The sequence below is a fragment of the Drosophila kikkawai genome, chromosome 3R (assembly GCF_030179895.1).
Source record: "Drosophila kikkawai strain 14028-0561.14 chromosome 3R, DkikHiC1v2, whole genome shotgun sequence".
Lineage (NCBI taxonomy): Eukaryota > Metazoa > Arthropoda > Insecta > Diptera > Drosophilidae > Drosophila > Drosophila kikkawai.
The window spans coordinates 6,199,162-6,223,442 of record NC_091731.1 but is presented as its reverse complement, the minus strand read 5'-3'; the positions used below and the strand labels follow the sequence as shown (position 1 = coordinate 6,223,442).

Below are 24,281 nucleotides of genomic sequence, written 5' to 3'. Positions count from 1 at the left end.
TAGGATGGTGGCTTCGATGCCCAGACGACTACAGGCAGTTAATTATATCAATATTGTATAATAAAAGTGCACAGTAAGTGCCTTATTTTGTTTTTTTGTTTATAACTTTAAATCTTTATGTTAAATCAGAAATTTTGTAGTATTGTATTAGCAATTAAAAAAAACTGCACCACTTTCCTGTAAAATACGTACATACAGTGTGTCACAAAAGTATTCGTTGCCGGTACCCGACGAATAAATATGTTATTTTTTTAATGATTAATTATTAAATTTATAATTTTAGTTTTTATTTTAGGTTACTCAGATATTTAACATTACGAAAACAACAAAAAGTTGTTAAAAACCTAGCTTCATTGATGTTTTTTTTTTAAGTAATTCATTTGAACTAGAAAATTTCATGTCACAAAAATATTCGTTTACTTGATTACTTATTTATTGTGTTATATCTTATGTGCAATCCTTTGTTTTATTTAATAGCTTATAATCGTATTTGCATTGACTACTCATTTTGGACACCTCTTTTAGGATATATTCGCCAATTTCTTTCGCATTATAATTTTAAGTTCCTTTTTCGGAAGAAATCTGATTTTACTGTTGCTGTATCATTTTTTAACTGGAGGGCTTTTTCCTTCCGACCCCAAAACATTGAAAAACTTCTTTACTCAATATTACTTGCTCTGAATACTCTAAAGTTGGGTACAAATACGTTTTATCACAGAAAATAGCTCCATGTTGATAGGTGAAGGCAAGGATTTTATTTTTGGGCTTCTACCATGCAAATCATGGCTTCTAGGAACTATTCCGATAGTTTAAGTGGATACATTTGTTCCAAAGAATGTGGTCATGGCGGTGTTAATTATTGCAGCCTGTAAATTTATGTTTTTCCTGTTTTTTATACCCTTGCAGGGTATTATAATTTCAGTCAGAAGTTGGCAACGCAGTGAAGGATACATTTCCGACCCTATAAAGTATATATATTCTTGACAAGCATTAACAGCAGAGTCGATCTAACCATGTTCGTCTGTCCGGGCCGGGCCGGAACGGACGACTATATCATATAGCTGCCATACAAATGTTCGATAATTTTAAAGAAAAAAAATTGTAAGACTGTTTTTTAATATATTTTAATAATTTTTTGAGATATGGCCATTTCTCATTATTTCAGAATTTTGGTTTAAATTTTATGAAAATCGGACGACTATATCTTATAGCTGCCATAGGAACGATGGGGACATTAAGGGGGGGGTAAGGTTAATTCGGTGCAAAAAAGGCCACTTTTCAAAAAATTATTGTGGCGGAACGGCTAAAGTTAGCTTAATGAATTAAATACCATATAATAACACAACATTTGAATAATTTTTGATAAATTTTGTATTGAAAAATATTTAGAGGTAGAGAAGTTATAGGGAATCTCCAGAGTCGCCTCCAAAAAAAGTTGTTTTGCGGTGTACATCCTAACAGTCCACAGGATCATCCGATCTAAAAAAATTATACCTCATTCGTTAAAGGATAAGTGTCCCGAGGTATTCACGAAGCGTTTTTTTTTTTTTAGTTTTTTTGTGATTTTTTATGAAATTTGAAAGTCAAAAACCCGATTTTTGACTAAAAAAAAACGTTATTTCTTAATTTAAAAATATATAAAAATTAAAAATTAAAAAAAGGCCGACGTGAATACCTGAGGAATTAGTTAAAGAATGTGTGTGCCAAATTTCAAATCGATCGGTCCAGTAGTTTTTCTGTAATCGTGTACAACGATTTGAAAAATTGAATTTTTCAGGAGAGCGCTTTAAACTTTGTGATTCCCATGCATTAATCACCAACCGACCTTCGTTCAACTCCGCTAAAACTTGGACACAATATTCTTAAGATGTTAAACTTTAAAAATAAAAAAAAAAAAAAAATTTACGAAAAAAAAAATTAAATACCTTACCCCCCCCTTAAAAGAAAAAAAATTATAACTTCGTTGTTTTTCAACGTATTTTCATCAACTCTGAGATATGAGAATTTTTTTATTATTTCAGAATTTTGGTGTAAATTTTATGAAAATCGGACAACTATATCATATAGCTCCCATAAAAACGAACGGTAGATATAGAGAAAATTTAAAGCTGGGAATGTAAAACTGTAACTCTCAATCTGTAAACATAATAAGTATAGGTAAAATGTAATTAAACTTTTTTTTGTGTTTAATTTAACTTAATTTAATTTATTAATTAATTTAACCAGAATGTCTCGATTCTTAATGATCCAATTGCAAACTGCAAGGGTATACAAACTTCGGCGTGCCGAAGTTGGCTTGCATTCTTGTTTTTTAAAGAATTTTATAATTAGTTACGACCCACAATGACCCTCTAGTGCCCAAGACTGCCTCTAGACGGGTAATGTAAAAACACCGTTATTTTATTATTTTCATTCCTTTTCACTCGGTTTTCCGTTTTTCTAATTCAGGGAAGTCCAAAAATTAAGTTCGTTGCGTTTTGGAATACGTACTAGAGCTAGCGCAAGCTGCTGTATTCATTTGAAGCTGAAAATTTGTGCAACTCGGAGGAAGTAATTATTTTGTAAGTGCAACATATAAATATTTTTTTTAATGGGAAACATTAGGAAAAAAATGTACTGTGTTGCTGATAGTCTCAAGGACATATATAATAAACATTTAAACAAAAAAATTGATTACCTAAGCCGCCTCCATGCGGTCCAAGGTTATAGCACTAACCATACAACATACAGACTAGTCATTTCATACAACGAAAATGGACGCGAAAATTTCTTAGCCACAGGCCCCATGTTAGCTATTTGCTGTTAGCGACAGGCCCCCTGTTAGATTTTAGGTCTTAGCGACGGGCCCCCTGTCAGCTGTTAGCGTCACGCCTTTACATGTATGCGTGTTACCCTAACAATATGGGCATATTCACTATTGGGTTAATGATAAAAATATTAATGTTATATGTTATAATATATTTCTTAATGTTTCAGCATACATTTCATATTTGTTTACAATTCAAATCAGTGCACAGTGGTTGCGTCCATAGTCCAAAAATCAAAAAATCAATCTAAAAATATTACGTCAAAATGTAAGCAAATCAGCTCTAAATTGTCAAAATTTTGCATTGGCAAACCAGTTTTTCCCGGAATTCTAAGGGGACTTTCTAAAAATAGAATAGAATGCGTTAACACGTGTTCAATTTAACAGGACAGCAACGTTAAAGTGGTTTTGCGTCACATCAAATCTGCACTTTAAAGTGAACAAACGTACTCGTCATTTTGTCTGTTTAAGTAGATTTTGAGATATGTTGGCCCCCGATCCCCTCTTTATAAGTAAGGTAAGGTTAATTCGGTGCAAAAATGCCCACTTTTCAATAAAAAGTTGTGGCAAAACGGCTAAAGTTAGCTTAACGAATTAAATACCATATAATAACACAACATTTGAACAGTTTTTTAAAAATTTTTTATTGAGAAATATTTAGAGGTATAGGAGTATAGGAAATCTCCTGAGTCGTCTCCAAAAATAGTTGGTTTGCGGTGTACATCCTAACAGTCCACAGAATCATACGATCTAAAAAAGTTATACCTTATTCGTTAAAGGATAAGTGTCCCGAGGTATTCACAAAGCGTTTTTATTTTTAAAAAATTTTCCCGATTTTTTATCAAAATTTGAAGTCAAAACCCCGATTTTTGACTCCAAAAATTAGATAATTTGTTAAATAAAAAATATAATAAAATTAAAAATTAAAAAAAGCTCGACGTGAGTACCTGTAGATTTATCTAAAGAAGTTATGTTCCAAATTTCAAACAGATTGGTTCAGTAGATTTTGAGTTATCGTGTACACCGATTTTCAAAATGGCATTTTTCAGGAGAGCGCTTTAAACTTTGTGATTCTCATGCATTTAACACCAACCGACCTTCGTTCAACTCTGCATAACTTCGTTAATATTCCTATGATCGATGTAAAACTTGTGTGTGTATATTCAAAGTTCAACTTTCAAAAAAAAAAAAACCTTAAACTTACTCTAGCCGTTTCGCCAAAACATTTTTTTGAAAAGTGGTCAGTTTTGCATCGAATTAATTTTGTATGGGAGCTATAAGATATAAATATCCGATTTAAACCAAATTTGCTAAGAATATATAAACCTACACCAAACATATAATTTGTGAATTTGGTTTAGATATTTTGAAAAAACACAAAAGTTGTTCATACTAAATGTTAATTTTTAACAGCAGCTATATGATATAGACGTGCTATATGGCCAATTTGTTGTGGACATACTTGTGACATTTTTCTTGATTTTTATACCCTTGCAGGGTATTATAATTTCAGTCAGAAGTTTGCAACGCAGTGAAGGAGACGTTTCCGACCCTATAAAGTATATATATTCTTGATCAGCATCAACAGCCGAGTCGATCTAGCCATGTCCGTCTGTCGGTTTCTACGCAAACTAGTCCCTCAGTTTTAAAGCTATCTGAATGAGACTTTGCATATAGTCTTCTATATACTCTCACTGCTATATACACTACTGGCCGAAATAATAAGTACATGCGTATGAGGTTTGTTTGAAGTCCTATAAAATTTGTTTAATAAACTTAAGGAAAAAACCCACTTTATTTTTAGTTTCCGTACTTATTCCAGATAATAAAAATAACTGCTTAAAGGATTTTACATTTCAAATTTAGAGACAGGGGTCAATTTTTTCCAAAAAGCATGAAAATGAGTTGGCCAAAATAATAAGTACACCCATTCTTCTAAGCCTAGAACTCGGAAAGTATTAGATATTTTTCACTTTTATCTTCTTATAAGTAAACTTAGATTAGTATCCAATAAAACCACACTCGTTTTAGGTAACTTTTGCTTTTATTTTTGGCATTCTAGCAGGAAGTCTGTGGCAAATCAGTACTAGAAACTGAGACCAGATTTCTTCAGAAAATCTTCACAAATCTTCAAAATTTTAAAATGTTTTGGTTACAATACGACGTTTTAAACGGAGTTTCATAACATTTTACCTATACTTATTGTTTGATTCAAAAGCTTAAAGAAAAAAGAAAGAAAAAGAAAGAAAAGAAAAAAGAAAAGCTTAAAGATCTAATCATAAAAAAAGCCTCTCCAGCGGAGCCAGAGAGATCAGCTGCATTCGCTCGCAAATGTGCCTAAACATAAGATAAGCTGGGTTGTGTCTTGGCTGTTTAATCCAATTGGGTTTGACCCAACATCCCGGCCCCATTGAAAGTCTGAAGCCAACTTTCAAGAGACAGGTAGGAGAGTGAGTTTATGTATGGGGCGTCGGTAGACTCCCTTAGCGGTGCGCACGTCAGCGACGCGCACACGTTGATCCTTGCCAGGTATGGCTGCTTCGATGCGCCCCAACAGCCAGCGTTGCGGCGGCAAATTGTCCTCGTGTATGAGGACCATGTCTCCCACTGAGAGATTCGGGGATGCCTGGGTCCAGTTGGTCCGCATTTGAAGCTCGTTGATGTACTCGTGCGACCAGCGACGCCAAAGATATTGCTTGATCGCGCTGACACTTTGCCAGCGCTCCAGGTGGTCCAACTTTGAATCCTCGACTGAAGGCTCAGGGATTGATTGCAGGGAATCACCCACAAGGAAGTGACCTGGTGTGAGAGCGGCCAGATCGTTCGGGTCCGTCGATAGTGGTGAGAGGGGCCGAGAGTTGAGTATCGCCTCCACTTCAGCAGTGACGGTGGTAAGCTCTTCGAACGTCAGACGAGTGTTGGCCAGCGTGCGATTCAACAGTCCCTTGACGCTCTTGACGGCTGCTTCCCATAAGCCACCAAAGTGGGGTGCCCTGAGAGGTATAAAATGAAAAGCTATAAATTCATTTCGACAAAAATTCGAGATAATGCGAGTTGTTTCATCTTTAAACAGAAACACCTTTAGTGCTTCTAACTTGTTGTTGGCTCCTACGAAGTTTGTAGCGTTGTCGCAAAATATATCAGAGGGCAATCCGCGCCTTGCTATTAGGCGTTTCAGTGCGGCAATGAATGCGTCAGTTGACAGGTCCGACACCACTTCGACGTGCACTGCCTTGGTAGCGAAGCATATGAAGACTGCAATGTATCCCTTGGAAGATGTCTTGCCTCGGCGTTCGACGGGCAGTTGACCCATGACTTGTTTCTCCAGAGTTGGTCGATATCGTACGCAGTGTACGCAGGACCTTACGACGCGGCGTGCCAAGTCCCGTGCATTGACGATCCAGAATCGTAGGCGTATGAGTGCGACTAGAGCCTTTGGGCCGGCGTGGAAGTTCTTCAAATGGATGTGCTGTACGTATTGGTGCACAAAGAAATCCTTGCTTGGGAGAAGAATTGGATGCCGTTGGGTGTCAGGAACATTGGCTAGTTCCAGACGACCTCCGACCTTGAGCAACTCGAACCCATCAGTAACCTGTAGGAAGGGATTCAGATTTCGTAAGTTAGTGCGAGTCAGCTTGCCCTTTTGCAGCAGTCCTATATCCTCAGAGAAATGCTTGGCCTGCAAGTTCCAACAAATGCAGTGCAAGGCGCGAGACAATTCTTGTGGCGATGGCGATAATGTTGCGAACGGCTGCAGCTTTCTGGCGAAGTGAACAAAACGAAGTACCCAGGCGACAACTAGTATGCAACGATTGTGAGAGCTAATAGTATATACAGCTTCCAGAAGACGATTGTTGATGGTGACTATAGTAAAGGCCGATTTGCGTTTTTCCAGCTGGACCACACCCGGATCAATATTGCCAGAACTATCCGCTGGCCAGTGTAGCTGATCTTGTAGTAAATATGCGGGACGTCGAACCATATCGACTGTTGTAATTCAGCTGCGTTGCAGCCCCTGGAGAGTAGATCTGCTGGATTATCGTGCGTCGGAACATGTCTCCAGTCGCAATTGGAAGTGTTTTCCTGGATTTCGGAAATACGGTTTCCGACAAACGTAGAAAGTGTAGCCGAATGTTGTTGAATCCAGTGAAGAACAATCTGAGAATCACTCCATAAGAACACCGTTGGTTGGTAGTCTGCAAATATCTTCTGTATCTTGCGCAATAGGTTTGATAACAAATGCGCTCCACATAATTCCAACTTTGGTAGCGACAATTTCCTAGTGGGAGCGACTCTGGATTTCGATGTTGAGTCGTATCTTAGTGCTGCCATCTGCCCCAACTGTACGTGCATATATACAGCAGCCATAGGCTCTGATCGAGGCGTCGCAGAATCCATGTAACTGTAGACTCCGGAGACTCGGCTGTAAGCAAAGGCGTGGTATTGACAGCCATTCCAACGATGAAAGTGATGAGAGAAACGATGTCCATGCTGCATGAAGATTTTGCGGCACCGATTCATCCCAGTCTAACTTGAGCAGCCATAGTTCCTGCAGAATGATTTTAGCAACTATTATTATTGGCGTGACTAAGCCCAATGGGTCAAATAATGATGAGGCTATCGAGAGTATTGGCCGTTTTGAGACGGTTTCCGATGTGTGTTTTGGTACAAATGCGAATTTAAATATAACGTATTGTTGATCCCATTTCAAACCTAACGTGCTGGTCACTGAATCTTCTTCCAAATTCAAATCCTTAATAGTGCGATCGTCGACGAACTTAGTGTAATTTGAGTGCCATTTTGCAAGCTCAAATCCGCCACTACTAAGTTCGGAGACCTCTGCCTTGATTCGAGCGAGACCGTCCACTGTGTCCGCTCCGCAAAGGAAATCATCAACATAAAACGAGGTTTTAATGGCATCAGCACCGACCTTGAACTTGTTCGAATATTGATCCGCCAGATATATCATGCTTCGTATGGCTAGCTATGGTGCCGTTGCGGTCCCATAAGTTACAGTGTTGAGTTCGAAGGTGCGTACTAGCTCTACGGGGTTGCTCCTCCAGAGAATGTACTGAAACTTACGGTCATCCGCGTCGACGAGGACTTGTCTAAACATCTTAACCACGTCAGCCGTGATCACGTAGCGATATGTGCGGAAGCGTAAAAGCAGCGTATATAGATCGGGTTGAATTGTTGGCCCGACCATGAGCAAATCATTTAGCGATTTCTGACTCGTTGTCTGACAGGATGCGTCGAAGACAACTCTTAGTTTGGTTGACGTACTCGTTGGCTTGAGCACACAATGATGAGGTATATAAAAGTGTGGCACATTGAGTTGAGGCATCTCTACTAAACTCATATGTCCCAGAGTTTGAAATTCCTGCATGAAGTCTATGTATTTCGACCTTATATCCGCTGAGCGACTGAGTCGGCGTTCAAGCGCTTGAAATCGTCTTCGTGCAGTTTCATACGAGTTGCCAAGCAAGCTGGGATCCGTTTTAAATGGCAGCCGAACCACTATGCGGCCATCATCGTCACGGCGAACAGAGTCGACGAATTTCTCCTCACATTTGCGCTGCTCTGGTGTGTATATGTCAGCCGACTTGCTAACATGTTCAACCTTCCACAATCGCTCGACGTTTCGGTTAATAGCATCCTCCAGAGTTAATGAGTAGCTGTGAACTATAGTGGGCTTGGTTTGGCAACGACCAGAGATTATCCATCCTAACAACCCAAATCAATTCGACGAGAGTTATTGAATTTATCGTCAGCGAGGGGCGTGTTTTGAGGTAACTGCCATGATGATATGTCTATATCTGAATCTGGTTTGTATGCGATATGCGATGTGATGCAAAAATCTAGCGACAGTTCCAATGCGTTAAAGCGTGATTTGATTGTGGTAGATGCGCGATGCTTTATCTGCGTTTGAGATTCTCCAATGCTGCGTATTTCCATGTGGCGCTTGATACGTGGTATGCGAAGCGCTTGAGCAAATTCATCACATAAAGTTAACTTGTGGGCACGAGTCCAGCAGAGCGCGACCTATCTTGTACCAACCTGAGGCATCCTTGACCAGAACCAATGCCGTGGCCAATATTACACGATCTACTTGCGATTCCCTGTGAGTGTGAGCAACTGCATTCGATATCTGCGGAGCATTTGACTGAGGTTGAGAAGGCAATGGTGGCGAAGGTGTGGCTCGAACGACTTCTCGATGCAACATAGTGTGATGGGATTGGGAACAGATTCGGCACTTCTGTGTCGACGGGCATTTGGCCACGTGGTGACCTTTGCCGAAACAATTAATACAGAGACCCAAATTCTTTATGAGCGATGATCGACAGAAGTGTTACTAAGTTGGGAACATCTAAATGTTTTGTGTTCGCTACTGGAACAAACATGGCATATTGGTGTGGAGCAAGAAAAAGTAAACCCAGGATGCTGCTGTGGAGGACGTTGTTTAGTGGCAATCTGCTGGGTCGCATTAGGATCACCGTTAGCATTGCTAAGAGCTTCTAGATATTGGCAGTGACGCTCTACGACCTCAACGCATTTGTGCCAGGACGGCAGAGTTCCGTAATCTAAAGATTCATTCCACTTTCTCTTCGTCTCCTGATCGACTTTATTCATAACGATTGAGATGAGCATCGCCTGAACAATTTGGGTTTCACTTCCGAGAGATAACAACGAGTTAAACAATACCGTTGCATTGTCAATAAGGCTGCGCAACGTTTGGCTATTGGATTTCGCAACCTTTGGCAAATTGAATAGCGACGATATATTGTCCAGAAAAACCAGGGTTGGGTTGTCATAACGACTCCTTAGACGCTCGAGAGCCTTTGCGTAGTTTTCAGGTGTAACTTGGAACGCCTTAACCGTTTGAAGAGCTGATCCACGTAGACAATTTAGCAACTGATTAAATTTCTCGATTGGGGATAACAAAGCTTGAGCATCTACAACTTGTTTAAATGACGTAATAAAGTTTTGATATTCCGAGTACTTGCCATCAAATGTGGGTAATGCGAGTCTTGGTAGTTTGATAGATGACGTGTTGAACACACTGAGAGTCGTATCATTTCCAGATGTATTGTGAACATCAGGGCCGAGTTGCTCCTTGATGCTCACCTTGATGCTGACAAACATGTCTTCCAACTCTCCACGAACATCTCGTTGCTGCTCTTCCACATCTTGCTGCTCGATGTCGTTTTGTACCGACAAGACTTGTTTGAAATGCGCCTCCAATATGGACAATCGGCGATTCAGTTCCGCTGACGAAAGTCCATGGCGTGGATCCACAGTAGTCCAAATTCGAGTAATGTTTCTGTGAGATTAGTGCGTTGTTGTTTTAACTGTTCTAAAGAAGCCATGTTTTGAAAATTAAGTTGCCAAAGACCAAAACAAGTGCAGCGATATTACTCCTACAATCTGGCAACCCTCCAATGTATATACGTACGTGTGTATTCCACTCAATTTGAAACTTGAGTGAAATTGCAGTGCCAATTTGAGTGAAATCGCTGTGCAATAACTTACGATCAGCGATATCCAAACGAAGTATTAAGAGTGAGCGAGATGACTGAATTCAACTAAACGGCTTGGTGGACGATGAGGCGGGGGGTGAGGCAGGAACAGCAATTAGAACAGCAAGATCCAAATGAAATGCATGCGGCGAAGTAGCGGTTATTTCCTTTTCCTTATGATGCGGCAGTGGCGCAGGCAAGGGGGTATGTGCCCGGGTGGTGCTCCAACGACGATTGAGACCAAAATTTCCAACGACGAGAAGTTTCTGCAACTTTGGGTGCAGCTACAGCAGCGAATTGGGTAGGAGATCTGTGGTGACTTGATTCGAACCGACAGACCCGAGACTCCAAGTAGAGCTTGGAGACGACAGAGAGGCACACGTTGACCCTTCCAAGTATAGCTTGGAAGCGACGCGACGATAGAAACCTCGAGACCGAATGCTCGAGGCCAATGCACCTTTCGACTTAACCTCACAACACATGCATGTACCTTTACATACAAATGTTGAACGCTGCGGACTTCACCAATTAATTAATATAAACAATGTCACGAGTCCTGTCACGGTCGCCAAAATGTTTGATTCAAAAGCTTATTCTTGAATATTTATTTATTATTATTAGGAGGTGACATTAATTTATATTTCATTAATCAGTTCAGTTCAGATATTTTTACAAGAGTTAATTACAAGAGTGGCCAGAGCCAAGATAAAGATCTAATCATAAAAAAAAGCCTCTCCAGCGGAGCCAGAGAGATCAGAGAGATCATTATGTTTACAGTTTGACAGTTACAGTTATACATTCCCAGCATCTCTACATCTACAGATCACTTCTATGGCAGCTATATGATATAGTTGTCCGATTTTCATAATATTGTTACCAAAATTCTGAAATAATACTAAAAGCTCATGTCTCAAAGTAGATGAAAATACGTTGAAAAACAACGAAGTTATAATTTTTTCTATTACTTTCCCTATCGTTTCTATGGCAGCTATAAGATATAGTCGTCCGATTTTCATAAAATATTTACCAAAATTCTGAAATAATACTAGAAGCTCATGTCTGAAAGTAGATGAAAATACGTTGAACAACAATGAAGTTATAATTTATTTCAATTAATTTCCCGATTGTTCCTATGGCAGCTATAAGATATAGTAGTCCGATTTTCATAAAATTAAAACCGAAAATCTGAAATAACCAGGCCTGCTCCGGTAATCGTAAAATTTTTTCGATTTCGTTTTGGGCGAAAACGAACCGTTTTCGTTTTTAGCTGCTCCGGTTTTCGGCAAATTTCTGCTATCGGAGTGTTTCGTTTTCTCATCGTTTCTCACTGCTCAAGCAGCTAGCTTGTGTTTTTGGTAATAAGCAAACAACGTAAAGTACTGCCTATTATATTTACAATTGCCTTTTTATTAGCCAGAAAAAGGCAAAAAATGGTAGAGTTAAGCAAATATAGGCCCCTAAGATGCTGCCACACTTTTCACAGTTTTAATTCCGGTGGTCTCAAATAATTATTTGGTTAATTTGGACCATTTAAGTAATCACATTAAATAGCATTAATTATAAACAACCATTTTGGCGGTACTTTAAAGTTATTAATGTATTCATTTATATTTTATAAGTATTTTTAACTGGCTGTTTCGTTCCACCAACAATATGGCAACCTTGGCGATAACTTTTTGCGGTGAACCTATCGACCTATCGCCAAAACGAGAAAACTGGTTGAACACGGCAAAAATTTTGTTGTCAAATCTGAGGTGGGGTCAGAAATAAATTTTTTATAAAATAACTACGTGGCAGAATGATCTTGTGGTGGTGTGGAATAAACATCAATAGACCACTGAGTAAACTATTTTTTTCCTTTTGTAAATAAGATCTGATTTCATATAAAAAAAGCCATTTACTTTTCATTCCGGCCAGAAAAAGGTGCCCGTTTTTCAAATCGAAAAAATCTTTCGTTTTCGATTACCGGAGCACCAATTTCTCGTTTTCAAAAACGAAAACAGGCCTGAATATAAATGTGCTATATCTCAAAAATGATGCAAAAATGTTGAAAAACTGTCAAGTTATAATTTTTTTTCTAAAAATTTATCGAACATTTGTATGGCAGCTATATGATATAGTCGTCCGATCCGGCCCGTTCCGACATATATAGCAGTGAGAGTATATAGAAGACTATATGCAAAGTTTCATTCAGATAGCTTTAAAACTGAGGGACTAGTTTGCGTAGAAACGGACAGACGGACGGACATGGCTAGATCGACTCGGCTGTTGATGCTTGTCAAGAATATATATACTTTATAGGGTCGGAAAAGTCTCCTTCACTGCGTTGCAAACTTCTGACTGAAATTATAATACCCTGCAAGGGTATAATAACAGAAACGACTACTTTTGTGAGCATAAAATTTGTTTTAATTTTATAAAAGGTATTCAAAAAAGTTTTGCGGTATTTTTATTGAATTTTCAATTGTTGATAAAATTGCTTAGATTGTTAACAGATTTTTATAGATTCGCAGATTTTTGGAAGGATTGGATCACGTCTCTGTTTCTCGAGAAATATTCTTAAAATTCAATTTACTGTCAGACTGAATGAAATTAAAATAACTGTATTTTTTTTTTATTTTATTATTTTATTATTGCAAGACTTTGATTCACTATGTACAGTACATATCAAGTGGAACTTGCGACACCAAGCACGTGCTTGTTCTGTTAGCAATTATTAAACGCGAAGGAATTAAAAAAAAGGATGCGGGGAAACTATTACTGGCGTACTGCCGGATTGGTTGCTTTGCATGCGTACTAAGTAGGTTAAGATTGAAGTTTTTAGTTTTGGGAGGCTATCAACATTAGATATTATTGTGTACAAATCGTTATAATTTGCACAGAGGACTCTAAAGGGTTCATGCAGTTCAAAGGATGTTCTTCAGTGGGGCAAAACTAATGGTAAAAAGGATCTAGTGTTTCGTATTGGTACGTGAAAATTTAGCTGACCGAGCAAGTCAGTACTTTCCACGTACTTTCCACGTACCTAGCATGGTTCTGCGATTAGATAAGGAGGGTAAGTTAATTAGTAAGAGTCTACTAGAATAAGACGGTAACCTCTGGTTTGCATCCCAGTTTAAACCGCGTAAAGCGAAAAGTAAGAAGTTTTTTTGAACCGATTCTATGCGTTTACTATGGACGCCATACTGAGGGCTCCAAACGCAGGATGCATATTCTAAGATAGGACGAACAAATGAAGTATATAACGTTTTTGTAACATAGGGGTCATATCTTCGCCCACCCTGGCTTTATTCACCATGCATGAAATATGATCGATAAAGTCGAGTTTAGGATCCAGACGGATACCTAAATCATCAACTATATTAATTTTTTCCAAAGAGCAGCCGTTTAGCGTATAAGTTGCAGGCTTAGGAACGACACGGGAGAATGTCATTAGCTCGCATTTAGAGCCATTTAAGTTTAATAAGTTCACGCAGCACCATGTTTGAAAATTGTTAAGATCTGTCTGTAAGTCTGATTGGCAAGTAGCATCGTTATATTGCACACAAAGCTTGACGTCATCAGCATACATAAGTACTCTGGAGTTGGTCAAAACTTCTGGCAGATCGTTGATAAATAATGTAAACAGTAGGGGACCCAAATGACTCCCTTGCGGGACACCTGATGTAACCCTAAGAACATTAGATAGTTTATTTTTAAAAAGGACCTTTTGCGTCCTGCCATTTAGATAACATGAGATCCAATTAAGAAGATCAATCGGAAATCCCATTAAATCGAGTTTCCGAACAAGAAGAGAATTGTTAACAGAGTCAAATGCTTTACTTAAATCAGTATAGATTACATCTGTTTGAAAGTCATTTCGGTAGCCCTTTATAATAAAGGAAGTGAGCTCCAACAGATTGGTTGTAATTGATCTTCGCCTAATAAAACCATGATGACATGGAGAAATAATTGACCTACACAGGTGCAGCAGATGAGGAGTAATGACATTTTCGAACAGTTTTGGGATGGCCGACAACTTAAAGATTCCTCTGTAATTGCAATTTGCTACCTTTTTTGTGGAATAACGAATGATTCCTTCCAAATAAGGGGAAAGTGGGAGGTTTCTTAGGATAAGGTAAACAATTTGAGAAGGGGATTACACAGGGCTTCGGCACAATTCCTAAGCACACAGCTAGGTATTCCATCGGGACCTGGTAAAAAAAACTGGCTTAACACGATGAAGATCTCAAAGAAGAGAGCTTTCGTTTAAGGGGTTATATACAGTTGTGATGATAAAAAAATCGACTTTTTTTTTCATATTCTTCAAGTATATACTGTTGAGAATATTCTCACAAAAATTCATAACGATCGGAGCATTAGAACAGAAGTTGTAGCTATTTATAGTGCACGACCTGCGCATCGGCTTGAACAAACTTGAAACTTTAAACGCGATTATCTCAGAATCGTTTTTTTTTCGAAGTTACCTTTGCGGTGGACACGATTACTAAAAAACTATTAATCCGATCAACACCAAATTTTGACCACTTATTTATTATAACAATAGCTAGTCCTCTAACGAAGAATTTTTAATTTTTTTTGAAAACTTTTTTTTTTTAGAGCATAAAAATCGAAAATCTTATACCTTGAAAAAGTAAATTTTTTGTTAAAACTGTCGCCATTTTTTTTTTAATCAAACGTTTTACAAATCCATGGTCTAGAGGACTAGGCAATACAATATACTAAAGAAAATTTTTTTAATTTTTGATTTCGGATGAACCGTTCTCGGTATATGATGTCCACCGCAAGTCACCATCGAAAAAAAGACGATCTTGGAATTCGGCCATAACATTTTTAATATTTAATATTTTTTTATGAAAAAATTTTATAAAATACCCAGAAACATGTACTAAACAACGTCGGCAAAACATTTTTAATAAATATTTTTTATGATATCAAAAAAAAATCGACAAAATTGCATTTTTGTTGCGCGGTACAACTGTATATAACCCCTTAAGGTAGGACTGAAGATTTGGTTCGATTTGGGGATGATGGAAGAATAAGCCTGATTTGGGTCTATTAAGTTGGAGTAAGTGGTTTGAAAAAACTGAGCAAATAGATCGGCTATTGCCTGATCATTATCTGCTGTTGTATATTAAAAATAGAGCGAGAAAGGATGAGTAATGGGTTTACGTTTAGTCAAAACAAAATTATAGAACTGTTTTGGGTCCTCAGAAAACTGGGACCTGCAACGAGTCAAATAATTATTGTAACACTGCGTGTTATGCACGGTAAAAGTGGACCGAGCTGATAAATAACAAGATAGGACAGTTAGATAACCGTTACGTATTTTATGATATAAAATATAATATGTTCTTGCTAGGGTATACAAACTTGACGTACCGAAGTTTGCTTCCTTTCTGGTTTCTTCCACATATTTATATATTTAGAGTTATACGCTTTACGATTTCAGAATTCTTATATATATCTAGAAAAAATATTACAATTAATGGTCAATATATTTTATCGATTATTTTCAGCACTTCTTATTTCAAAAATGCAATCCGACGTTAATTTATCAAAAACATTTGCATCCAGTTATTTATCAAAGCTATTTGATATGTTATCTCATCACAGAATATATGAAAGCGAGAAAAACATAGTTTCTCTCTTACTAACAATTAAACAATGCCTCATATATTACCCAAAAGCGATTAAAACTGGAATAACATCAATTGAAAAATTATTAATATCATTATTAGACAACAAAAATTCTGATATTATACATCAGTCCGGAGAATGTTGGCTTTTGTTAAAGAATATTCCCGGTAATACAAGCAGTGGAAAAAGTAAAGGTGCAACTTTATGGAGAGATTACCAATTGTCCCTGATAAAATCCCTCTATTATTTTTTGAACAGTGAATTTAATAATACAGACGAAACTTTCGAGAGTTGTTTTATAGTCAATTCTTTCGAACATTTTACATTGGAAGTTAAACAAGATCCTTTTGATAGGTCCGAAATGGTTTTTCAACGAATTTTCAATCTTATTGAATTTCTCAAAATTACATTGAGGTGAGAAACTATTAAAATAATTTTTAGCATGAAATGATATTTATGAATACTTTTAGCAAACCATTAATAAATACAAAATATATTTGTACCCAACAAATACTTGGATTAATAAAATATGGGTTAAGTGCTAAAATTCACCAAAGAAACAACGCTCGAATTGATGAAAAATATTTTGAAACTTTTTTGCCGGAGATGCATGTTAAGTTAATGGAACTACTGGAAATTCTCATAGACATGTAAGTATCAATTTTAATAAACTTAAAAAATGCACTCGCCGAAATCCTTGTGCTTTATTATTTTTCATTATGGTGTTATCTACATATATTTTTTGTTTTATTTAAATAGTTAATTTTGTTATTTTTTTAAACATTTTATACATTTTATACATTGGCGTGACCCAATCTCAATTTTAAATGTTATTACAGATATAATTTTAAATACTATTTGTAATAATAAACCCAAGAAAGGAAGTTAACTTCTGCACCCCGAAGTTTGTATACCTTTGCAGTCTTAAATTGATTCTTTTTTTGTTCATTTTATTTTATGAAATGTTAGAATAGCTTGTAAAACTAAAACTCACATATCAATATATAGTACGAGCTGCCAGGGCCATCGACAATATACGGCGTTAATGGTGTATTATTTACAAAATGTACAATTTGTTAGTTTATGTTAAATGTTGATTCTTTAAGAAATTTGATTATTATTTTGATGTTTTTTGTAGAGGGGTTACCTAAATAGTGTGTGGCGTTTATGTTTTTAAGGATATTTCTTTTCATATGGGCTATTGATGGGCAAAGATTTAGGATGTGATCTATAGTGACTGGAGTGTATGTATGGCAAAGTGGGCAGTTTCGTTGTGTTGTTCTATTTAGGTGATGTTTGTGTGTTAGGCTTGTATGGCCCAATCGTAATCGGGTAAACTTTATTTGGTCGAGACGAGTGACTTCTTCTTGTGCTATCTTTGAGTACATCGATGTGTGTGAGTTGTTGGTATTGATGTTATGGTACCAGGTATTGCATTTGATGAGTAGGCTTTGTGTTTGTTGGTTTAGTTGGTGTTTTAGGAATCCGTTTATGTCTTTTGTGTTATGATTGGATGGGAACATAAGTGGCATTCTTAATATTAATTTGGCTGATTTGTCAGCCATTTCATTTCCTTTAATGTTTCTGTGTCCTGGTATGGAATCCATTTTGAGTTTCGGGTAGTGGAATGAAATGATCGATCGGATGAGTGCTGGATATGCGTTGTTGTTGAGTGGGTTTTTGATGGCTTCGATTGCTTCTAGTGAGTCAGAGCATATTACAAATTTGCCTCTTTTTTTATATTATTTTAGCTGCTTCGAGGATTGCTAAGATTTCGGCAGTTTTTATTGATGAGTAGGGTGGTAGCCTTCCGTTTGCTAGAGTTTCGGTTTCTGTGGTGATTGCATATGTTGTAATCGAGCTTTTCTAAGATCTGTCGGTGAAGATTAACGTGTGATTTTGATATGTTTTTATTTCATCGAAGATTTTTTGGTATGTTTCAGGACGTGTGTTGGCTTTGTTGTAAGTGTGAATTGATATATTGATTGATTTGCTGGGTATTTGCCAGGCAGGTTTTAGTTTGTGAATCGTTATCGGCTGGTATGTTATTCCGTTAGTTTGGCATTTTGTAATTGCGTTTCGTATTGTTGAGATCCATTTTTTCCTTCTGGTGTTTGATTTTATATATTTGGCGATAGGAGTATCTTTAACTTGTATTAGGGATTTGAAGAGATTTGCTGTTTAATGTTCGCGTTTTTGTTTTATTGTTGAAATGTTTGCTTCGTATAGTAAGTTGTGGATGGGTGTCATGCGGAATGCTCCCAGAGCTAGTCGGATTGCTGCGTTGGATGAAGTTCTTAATTTGTTAAGAGTGGTTTTCGCGGCTTGTCCATATGTAGTCCGTAGTCGAATTTTGATATGAGTATTGCTTTTGTGACGTTAAGCAATGTGTGCGTGTTGCAGTTAAATCGTGGGCTAGCCAGGCATTTTATAATGTTGAGTTTGTTTGAAAGTGCTGGGATGAGGGCAATGATTTGGGTGTTCGAGTTGTATTTGTTGTTTATCCAGAGTCCAAGTAACTTGAGTGATGAGGAGTTTGTTATGTTGGCGTTGTTACAGGTGATCGTGCAAATGCAGATATTGGCATTTTGTTGGTGAAAGAGACGCACCAGAGTACTCGCCCCAGGATTTTATTTCAGTGAAGAGTGTTTTAAGGTCATAATTTGTATTTTTGCGTTTATCTAGGTTTATTATTAGAAAGAAGTCATCCGCGTAAGCACTGAAGTTTATCTCTTTGTGTAGAGAAAATATGTTGCTTAATTTGTTGAATGCTATTAATAATATTTTCTAAAGGGTGTATTGTAGAGGTTTGTGATCCTACTCGGGTTGTTAATTTATTATTTTAGGTTCGCATTTCCATTTAATGAGTTGGTCTATTATTAAGGGTACTACGGACCCGGTCGAATGCTCTGACAAAGTTGAGAGAGACTAACGAGATATGTTTTTTTTTGAGTTCAATGCTTTAGTGATAAGGTGGTCTACGCACAGTAGACTATCTGAAGTAGACTTTCCTTTTTTAAATCCGAATTGATTTGAATGTAATTATCTATTATTCGTAAGGAACCACCATAGTCGCTGTGAGATTATCTTGTCCAGGAGTTTTCCTATGCAGCAGTTTAGAAAGATGGGTCTGCAGGAGTTGATGTCTATTTTTTCTTTGTTGGGTTTTAGAATGTACGGGTATGGTAGTATGGGTATGGTAAGGCTGATTTTGTATGATTGCGGAATGTAGTTGTTGTATATTTGGTTGGATTGCGCTATTATTCTATCATGCGTTGTTAGAAAGCTTTTTCTGATAATAGGGTATGAGATCCTGTTAATTCCTAGTGTTGAACCCTTCAGGGATTGTAGTGCCGTGTTAAATTCCATTTTATTTATGTTCTTTTTTATTTCTATTGCTGATGTTGATGGAGAGTGGTTTATAGTTATAGATGTGTATTTTTGTGTTATGAATTTATGGTCGAAGTTTGTGTCCTTTGAAAGGTCAGACCAATGTCGTGCGAACAGGTTGACTATTTTGTTTTTATCCGTAGTCGTCTCATTGGAAGCTGTGATGCAGAGAATTTGCTTTGTTGGGTTCAGTCCGCAAAATCGTCCAAACTTGTTGGTGTATAGTTGATGTAAATGTTGTAGTTGCTTCTGTTTTCCTAGTCTTAATTTCTCTTTTTAGGCGCACATTGGCTCTCCGATATTCTATTATAGTTTGCTGTGTTATTTGTCTTTTTAGTGCTCTCAATTTTTATACCCTTGCAGGGTATTCTAATTTCAGTCAGAACTTTGCAACGCAGTGAAGGAGACCTTTCCGACCCTATAAAGTATATATTCTTGATCAGCATCAACAGCCGAGTCGATCTAGCCATGTTCGTCTGTCTGTCGGTCCGTCCGTCTGTCCGCCCGTCTGTCCGTCCGTCTGTCCGTCCGTCTGTCCGTTTCTACGCAATTTTATAAAAATCAGACGACTGTATCTTATAGCTGCCATAGGAACGATCAGGAAATTAATAGGAAAAAAAATTTTAACTTCGGTGCTTTTTAACGTATTTTCATCTACTCTGAGATATGAGCTTTTTTTTTTATTATTTTAGAGTTTTGGTATAGGTCTTATAGTTTTTTGTTCCACCAGGGAACTCGGGGTAATAGGATGTTTGGTGGTGTTTGGGGTTTTGTATGATGTGCGCTTTGTATTAAAATTTTGTTGATTGGTGCAGCTTCTTTGTTGATGTTGTTTGAGCAGGGGTATAACTCGTTAAAGTTGTGTGTATTTCTGAAAATTTTCCCAGTTGGTTTTTTTAATTTTAAAATAGAAATTACTTGGATTGCTGGTGGGGTTTTTGGGAAAGAGGTTGGTTAGGATTGGAGAGCAGAAGGTAAGATCAACGTGAGTTTGTGATTTATCGTTTAAGAGGGTAAGTTGCGATTGTTCAATAAATTTGGCTATTACTTTTCCTCTTGAGTTTGGTTGCGGGGATCCCCAATTTTGGTGCCAACTATTGAAATCACCTGTTATCATAACTAATTCATTGTTGATGTTTATAACGTTGTTTAAGTTATTGCGTGAAAAAGCTTTGTTGGGTGAGATATAAATGGCATATAATTTAAATTTTTGTTTGGATTTTATTTCGGCTTTTGCCGAAATCTTCATTGATGTTGCATTGCGTATGCTGAATTGATTTATGAATAAGTAGGGCTACTCCTCCAAATCTGTTGGATGCAATGTTTGTCAGTATGTTATAATTTATAGGGGTTGGTAAACTGTTGAGCTGTTGTATATGTGTTTCTTGAAGCGATATAGTATGTGGAGAGTGTGATTTGATAAGTAGTAGTAGTTGGCTGTAATTATTTGCGGATCCCTTAATGTTCCATTGCAATATTTTTAGAGACATTAAGGGGTTATATACAGTTGTGATAGATGAAAAAATCGATTTTTTTTATTGCATATTCTTTAAGTATATACTGTTGAGAATACTCTCACAAAAATTCATAACGATCGGAGCATTACAACCGAGGTTGTAGCTATTTATAGCGCACTACTTGCACATCGGCCGGAAGAAACTTGAAACTTTAAACGCGATTATCTCAGAATCTTGTTTTTTCGAAATTACCTTTGCGGTAGACACGATTACTAAAAAACTATTAATCCGATCAACACCAAATTTTGACCACTTATTTATTATAATAGCTAGTCCGTGAACGAAGGATTTTTAATTTTTTTGAAAACTAACATAAACATAAAAATCGAAATTCTTACCCCTTAAAAAGGACATTTTTTTTTACAAATCCTTCGTTCACGGACAAGGCAATTCAATATACTAACGAAATTTTTTTGAATTTTTGATTTCTGATGAACTGTTCTCGGGATATGATGTCCACCGCAAGTCACCATCGAAAAAAGACGATCTTGGAATTCGGCCATAACTTTTTTATTATTTAATATTTTTTTTATAAAAAAATGCTTTATGGTGTCAAAAAAAAATCGACAAAACTTCTGTATATAGCCCCTTAAGGAATCTACTATATCGGTTATACGAGGTGGATTTTTGATCTTTGGCTTTAAATGTTTTGGATAGGGCGGATTTTTCTTTAGTTTGGCTTCTAAGTGTACGATCCCTTGCTGATGTTGTGGGGACTTCAGAGTCGAGATCAAATAGTGTATCCATTGCTTCATCATTGATGTCATAAGTTACGAGCATCCGGTTTGCTGGGATAGTTGTATTTTCCATTTTTTGTCAGAATCTTTTAGCATTTTTTCTGAAGAGTTTGTGATCCTAGAATTTCCTCTATTCTTATGTGTTTCGGTTATTGTTGTTGGTTTAGTAGGGATTTCTAATGGTGTGTTTTTCAGAGTCTGTGAATATGACGTTACTTGTCGTTATTGTCGTTTGTGTGTGTGGTTTCTGAACAGTTTTTGCATGTGGGGCTATCTTGTTTGCAAAAAGTTTGGAGGTGGTTGAAACTAAGGCATTTTTTTCATTGCATTGGGCGTGGTATATGGGCGAGTAAATACAATTTCATAGCCAATCATTACCTTTTCTGCTTGTTTGATGTTTTTGGTTTTTATTAATAGTGTCCCGGCTCTAGTGAGTTTGCATTTTTCGACTATACTTTCACAGACATAATCAACAGATTTTTTTATTATAAACGGATTTGCATTCTCAAGAGATAAATTGTCTTTTCTTTTGATATTTATATATTTTTGTTCATCTGAGTTTGAATTCTTAGAAAATAATTAATTTTTGTCTGGTAGTATCATTTTGATTTACCAGCACCCCGGCTTGTATTTGCTTTTTGCTGTGTTATATATTTGTTGTGTCACTCGATTTTCTAGTTGATTTATGTCGCAAAGTTTGGTGAACTTGTGATGATATTTAAGCAAAAGAAAAACTAAAAACATAAAACATATATATTTCTACGTAGGATATATGCTTCATTGCAAACTGCAAGAGTATAAAAATGTTGGAGTTTCGAAGTTATCTTTAAATTACCATATAAAAATATCAATATAAGGTCCCTTTAATTAACATATTTTTGGCATTGATGATATATCTAGGTTAAAAATCGTAATCAACAAAAAATAAATGAAATTAAAATAAAACTAGTTAAAATTAGATAAAACATTTTCTCAAGGTAGGTAGGTTTTAGTGGTGAGGTGCCTCTTGGTAACTTCCAATTTGAGCTGAGCTCCGTTTTGATCCACACCGTCGTTTTTGGTGGTAGTCACCGAGTCATCTCAGTACCAGCCCGTGTCATTTGGATAGGCTATGATGGCAGTTACTGACTGCGTTCCCACTTCTTCTAGTGATACGATCTGTTGAGCTCCAAAGTGACGTAGCTTTTCTGTTTGTCTTTTTAATTAAATTTAAATAATATTTTGAATTTTTTTGTGCATTTACTTTTGTGCCTTCTCCGTTTTTATAAACGGTTCAAGTTAGTGCTTAATCCCACCCACTCCTGTTTTAATGCTCTCCCAGTGCCGCTGCAATACCTAATCTCTCTTAAACGAAAAAGGTACGGTAAGTCGAAGAATAAGAATATTTTTTATGGGGTACTCACCATCAGCTGTTGGCTGTGCGACAACATTGTGGACAGTACGTTATTGCCGTGAGACAAACCAAGAGCGGTCTTAAAGAGCTGATATTGAGTTTTCGTATAACTGTAGGTAGCTGTTGGTGCTGGACACTCAATTTCATAGCTTTAAGCTATTAAATGAGTCTCCTAGGCGCAAACAAACCGCAATTGGTGTGCATCAACTAGGCGGCCGGTGAAGGCTGATGTCGAAGATAAGCTCTGCTGGCTATTCGTTTGAAATGGTCTTGAATTTTTGACTGGACTGAGTTCAGTGAAACTTTCCTGCCCAGCTTCTCAGCTTTCTTGTTTTTATACCTTTGCAGGGTATTATAATTTCAGTCAGAAGTTTGCAACGCACTGAAGGAGACGTTTCCGACCCTATAAAGTATACATATATATTCTTGATCAGCATCTACAGCAGAGTCGATCTAGCCATGTCTGTCTGTCCGTCCGTCTGTCCGTTTCTACGTAAACTAGTCCCTCAGTTTTAAAGCTATCTGAATGAAACTTTGCATACATTTTTGTATATACTCTCACTGCTATATATGTCGGAAAAAATCGAAAAAAAATTATAACTTCCTTGTTTTTCAACGTATTTTCATCTACTTTGAGCTTTTCGTATTATTTCAGAATTTTGGTAACAATATAATGAAAATCGGAAAACTATATCATATAGCTGCCATAGAAGCGATCCGTAGATGTAGAGAAAATTTAAAGCTGGGATTGTATAACTGTAACTGTCAAACTGTAAACATAATAAGTATAGGTAAAATGTTATGAAACTCCGTTAAGTGTCTGTTTTCGGCATTATTATTTATAATATAAATATGAAAACCAATCTGCAAGGGTATACAAACTTCGGCGTGCCGAAGTTAGCTTCCTTTCCCAAGCTATTTGTACCCTGGTGTGTTCTGCAAGTCTATTGAGTGTCTCTTTGCATTTGGTCACTAGTGTAGATTTGGTCCTTGCGCTTGCGAGAGATTTGATAGCCGCTTGGCTGTCTAAGTATATTCTTAGCTTGGTATTTCGTGAGTCTCAATTTAGTGAGAGTTCGACTACTTTCAGTAATGCGAAAACCTCCGCCTGGAAAGCAGACGCTGACATTGGGAGGTATAAGGATTCTTCTGCTCTTTAGTTTTCGGCGAAGATCGGTGTAAAGTTATACCTCATTTGGCTCGGATATATTCCCTTTCTTCCATTCTTTTCTTGTAGGGTAGTCTGTGTCCACTGTTTATCTCGTTCAGGATTCTACAGTT

At 37.0% G+C, this 24,281-nt stretch overlaps 1 protein-coding gene across 3 annotated transcripts in view; it reads left to right on the top strand.

The window, feature by feature from the left end:
* Positions 1-24,281, top strand: part of LOC121502250 (proline-, glutamic acid- and leucine-rich protein 1) — a 41,415-nt gene that overhangs the window by 675 nt on the left and 16,459 nt on the right. For 2 of the 3 annotated variants that reach the window (XM_070286951.1, XM_070286952.1), the window contains exons 3-4: positions 15,843-16,377; positions 16,434-16,613. The exons of the other annotated variant lie outside the window; for it this stretch is intronic. In XM_070286951.1, coding sequence (XP_070143052.1) covers positions 15,843-16,377; positions 16,434-16,613 — 715 coding nt within the window. The remainder of the gene's footprint in view (positions 1-15,842; positions 16,378-16,433; positions 16,614-24,281) is intronic. 3 annotated transcript variants of the gene reach the window in all.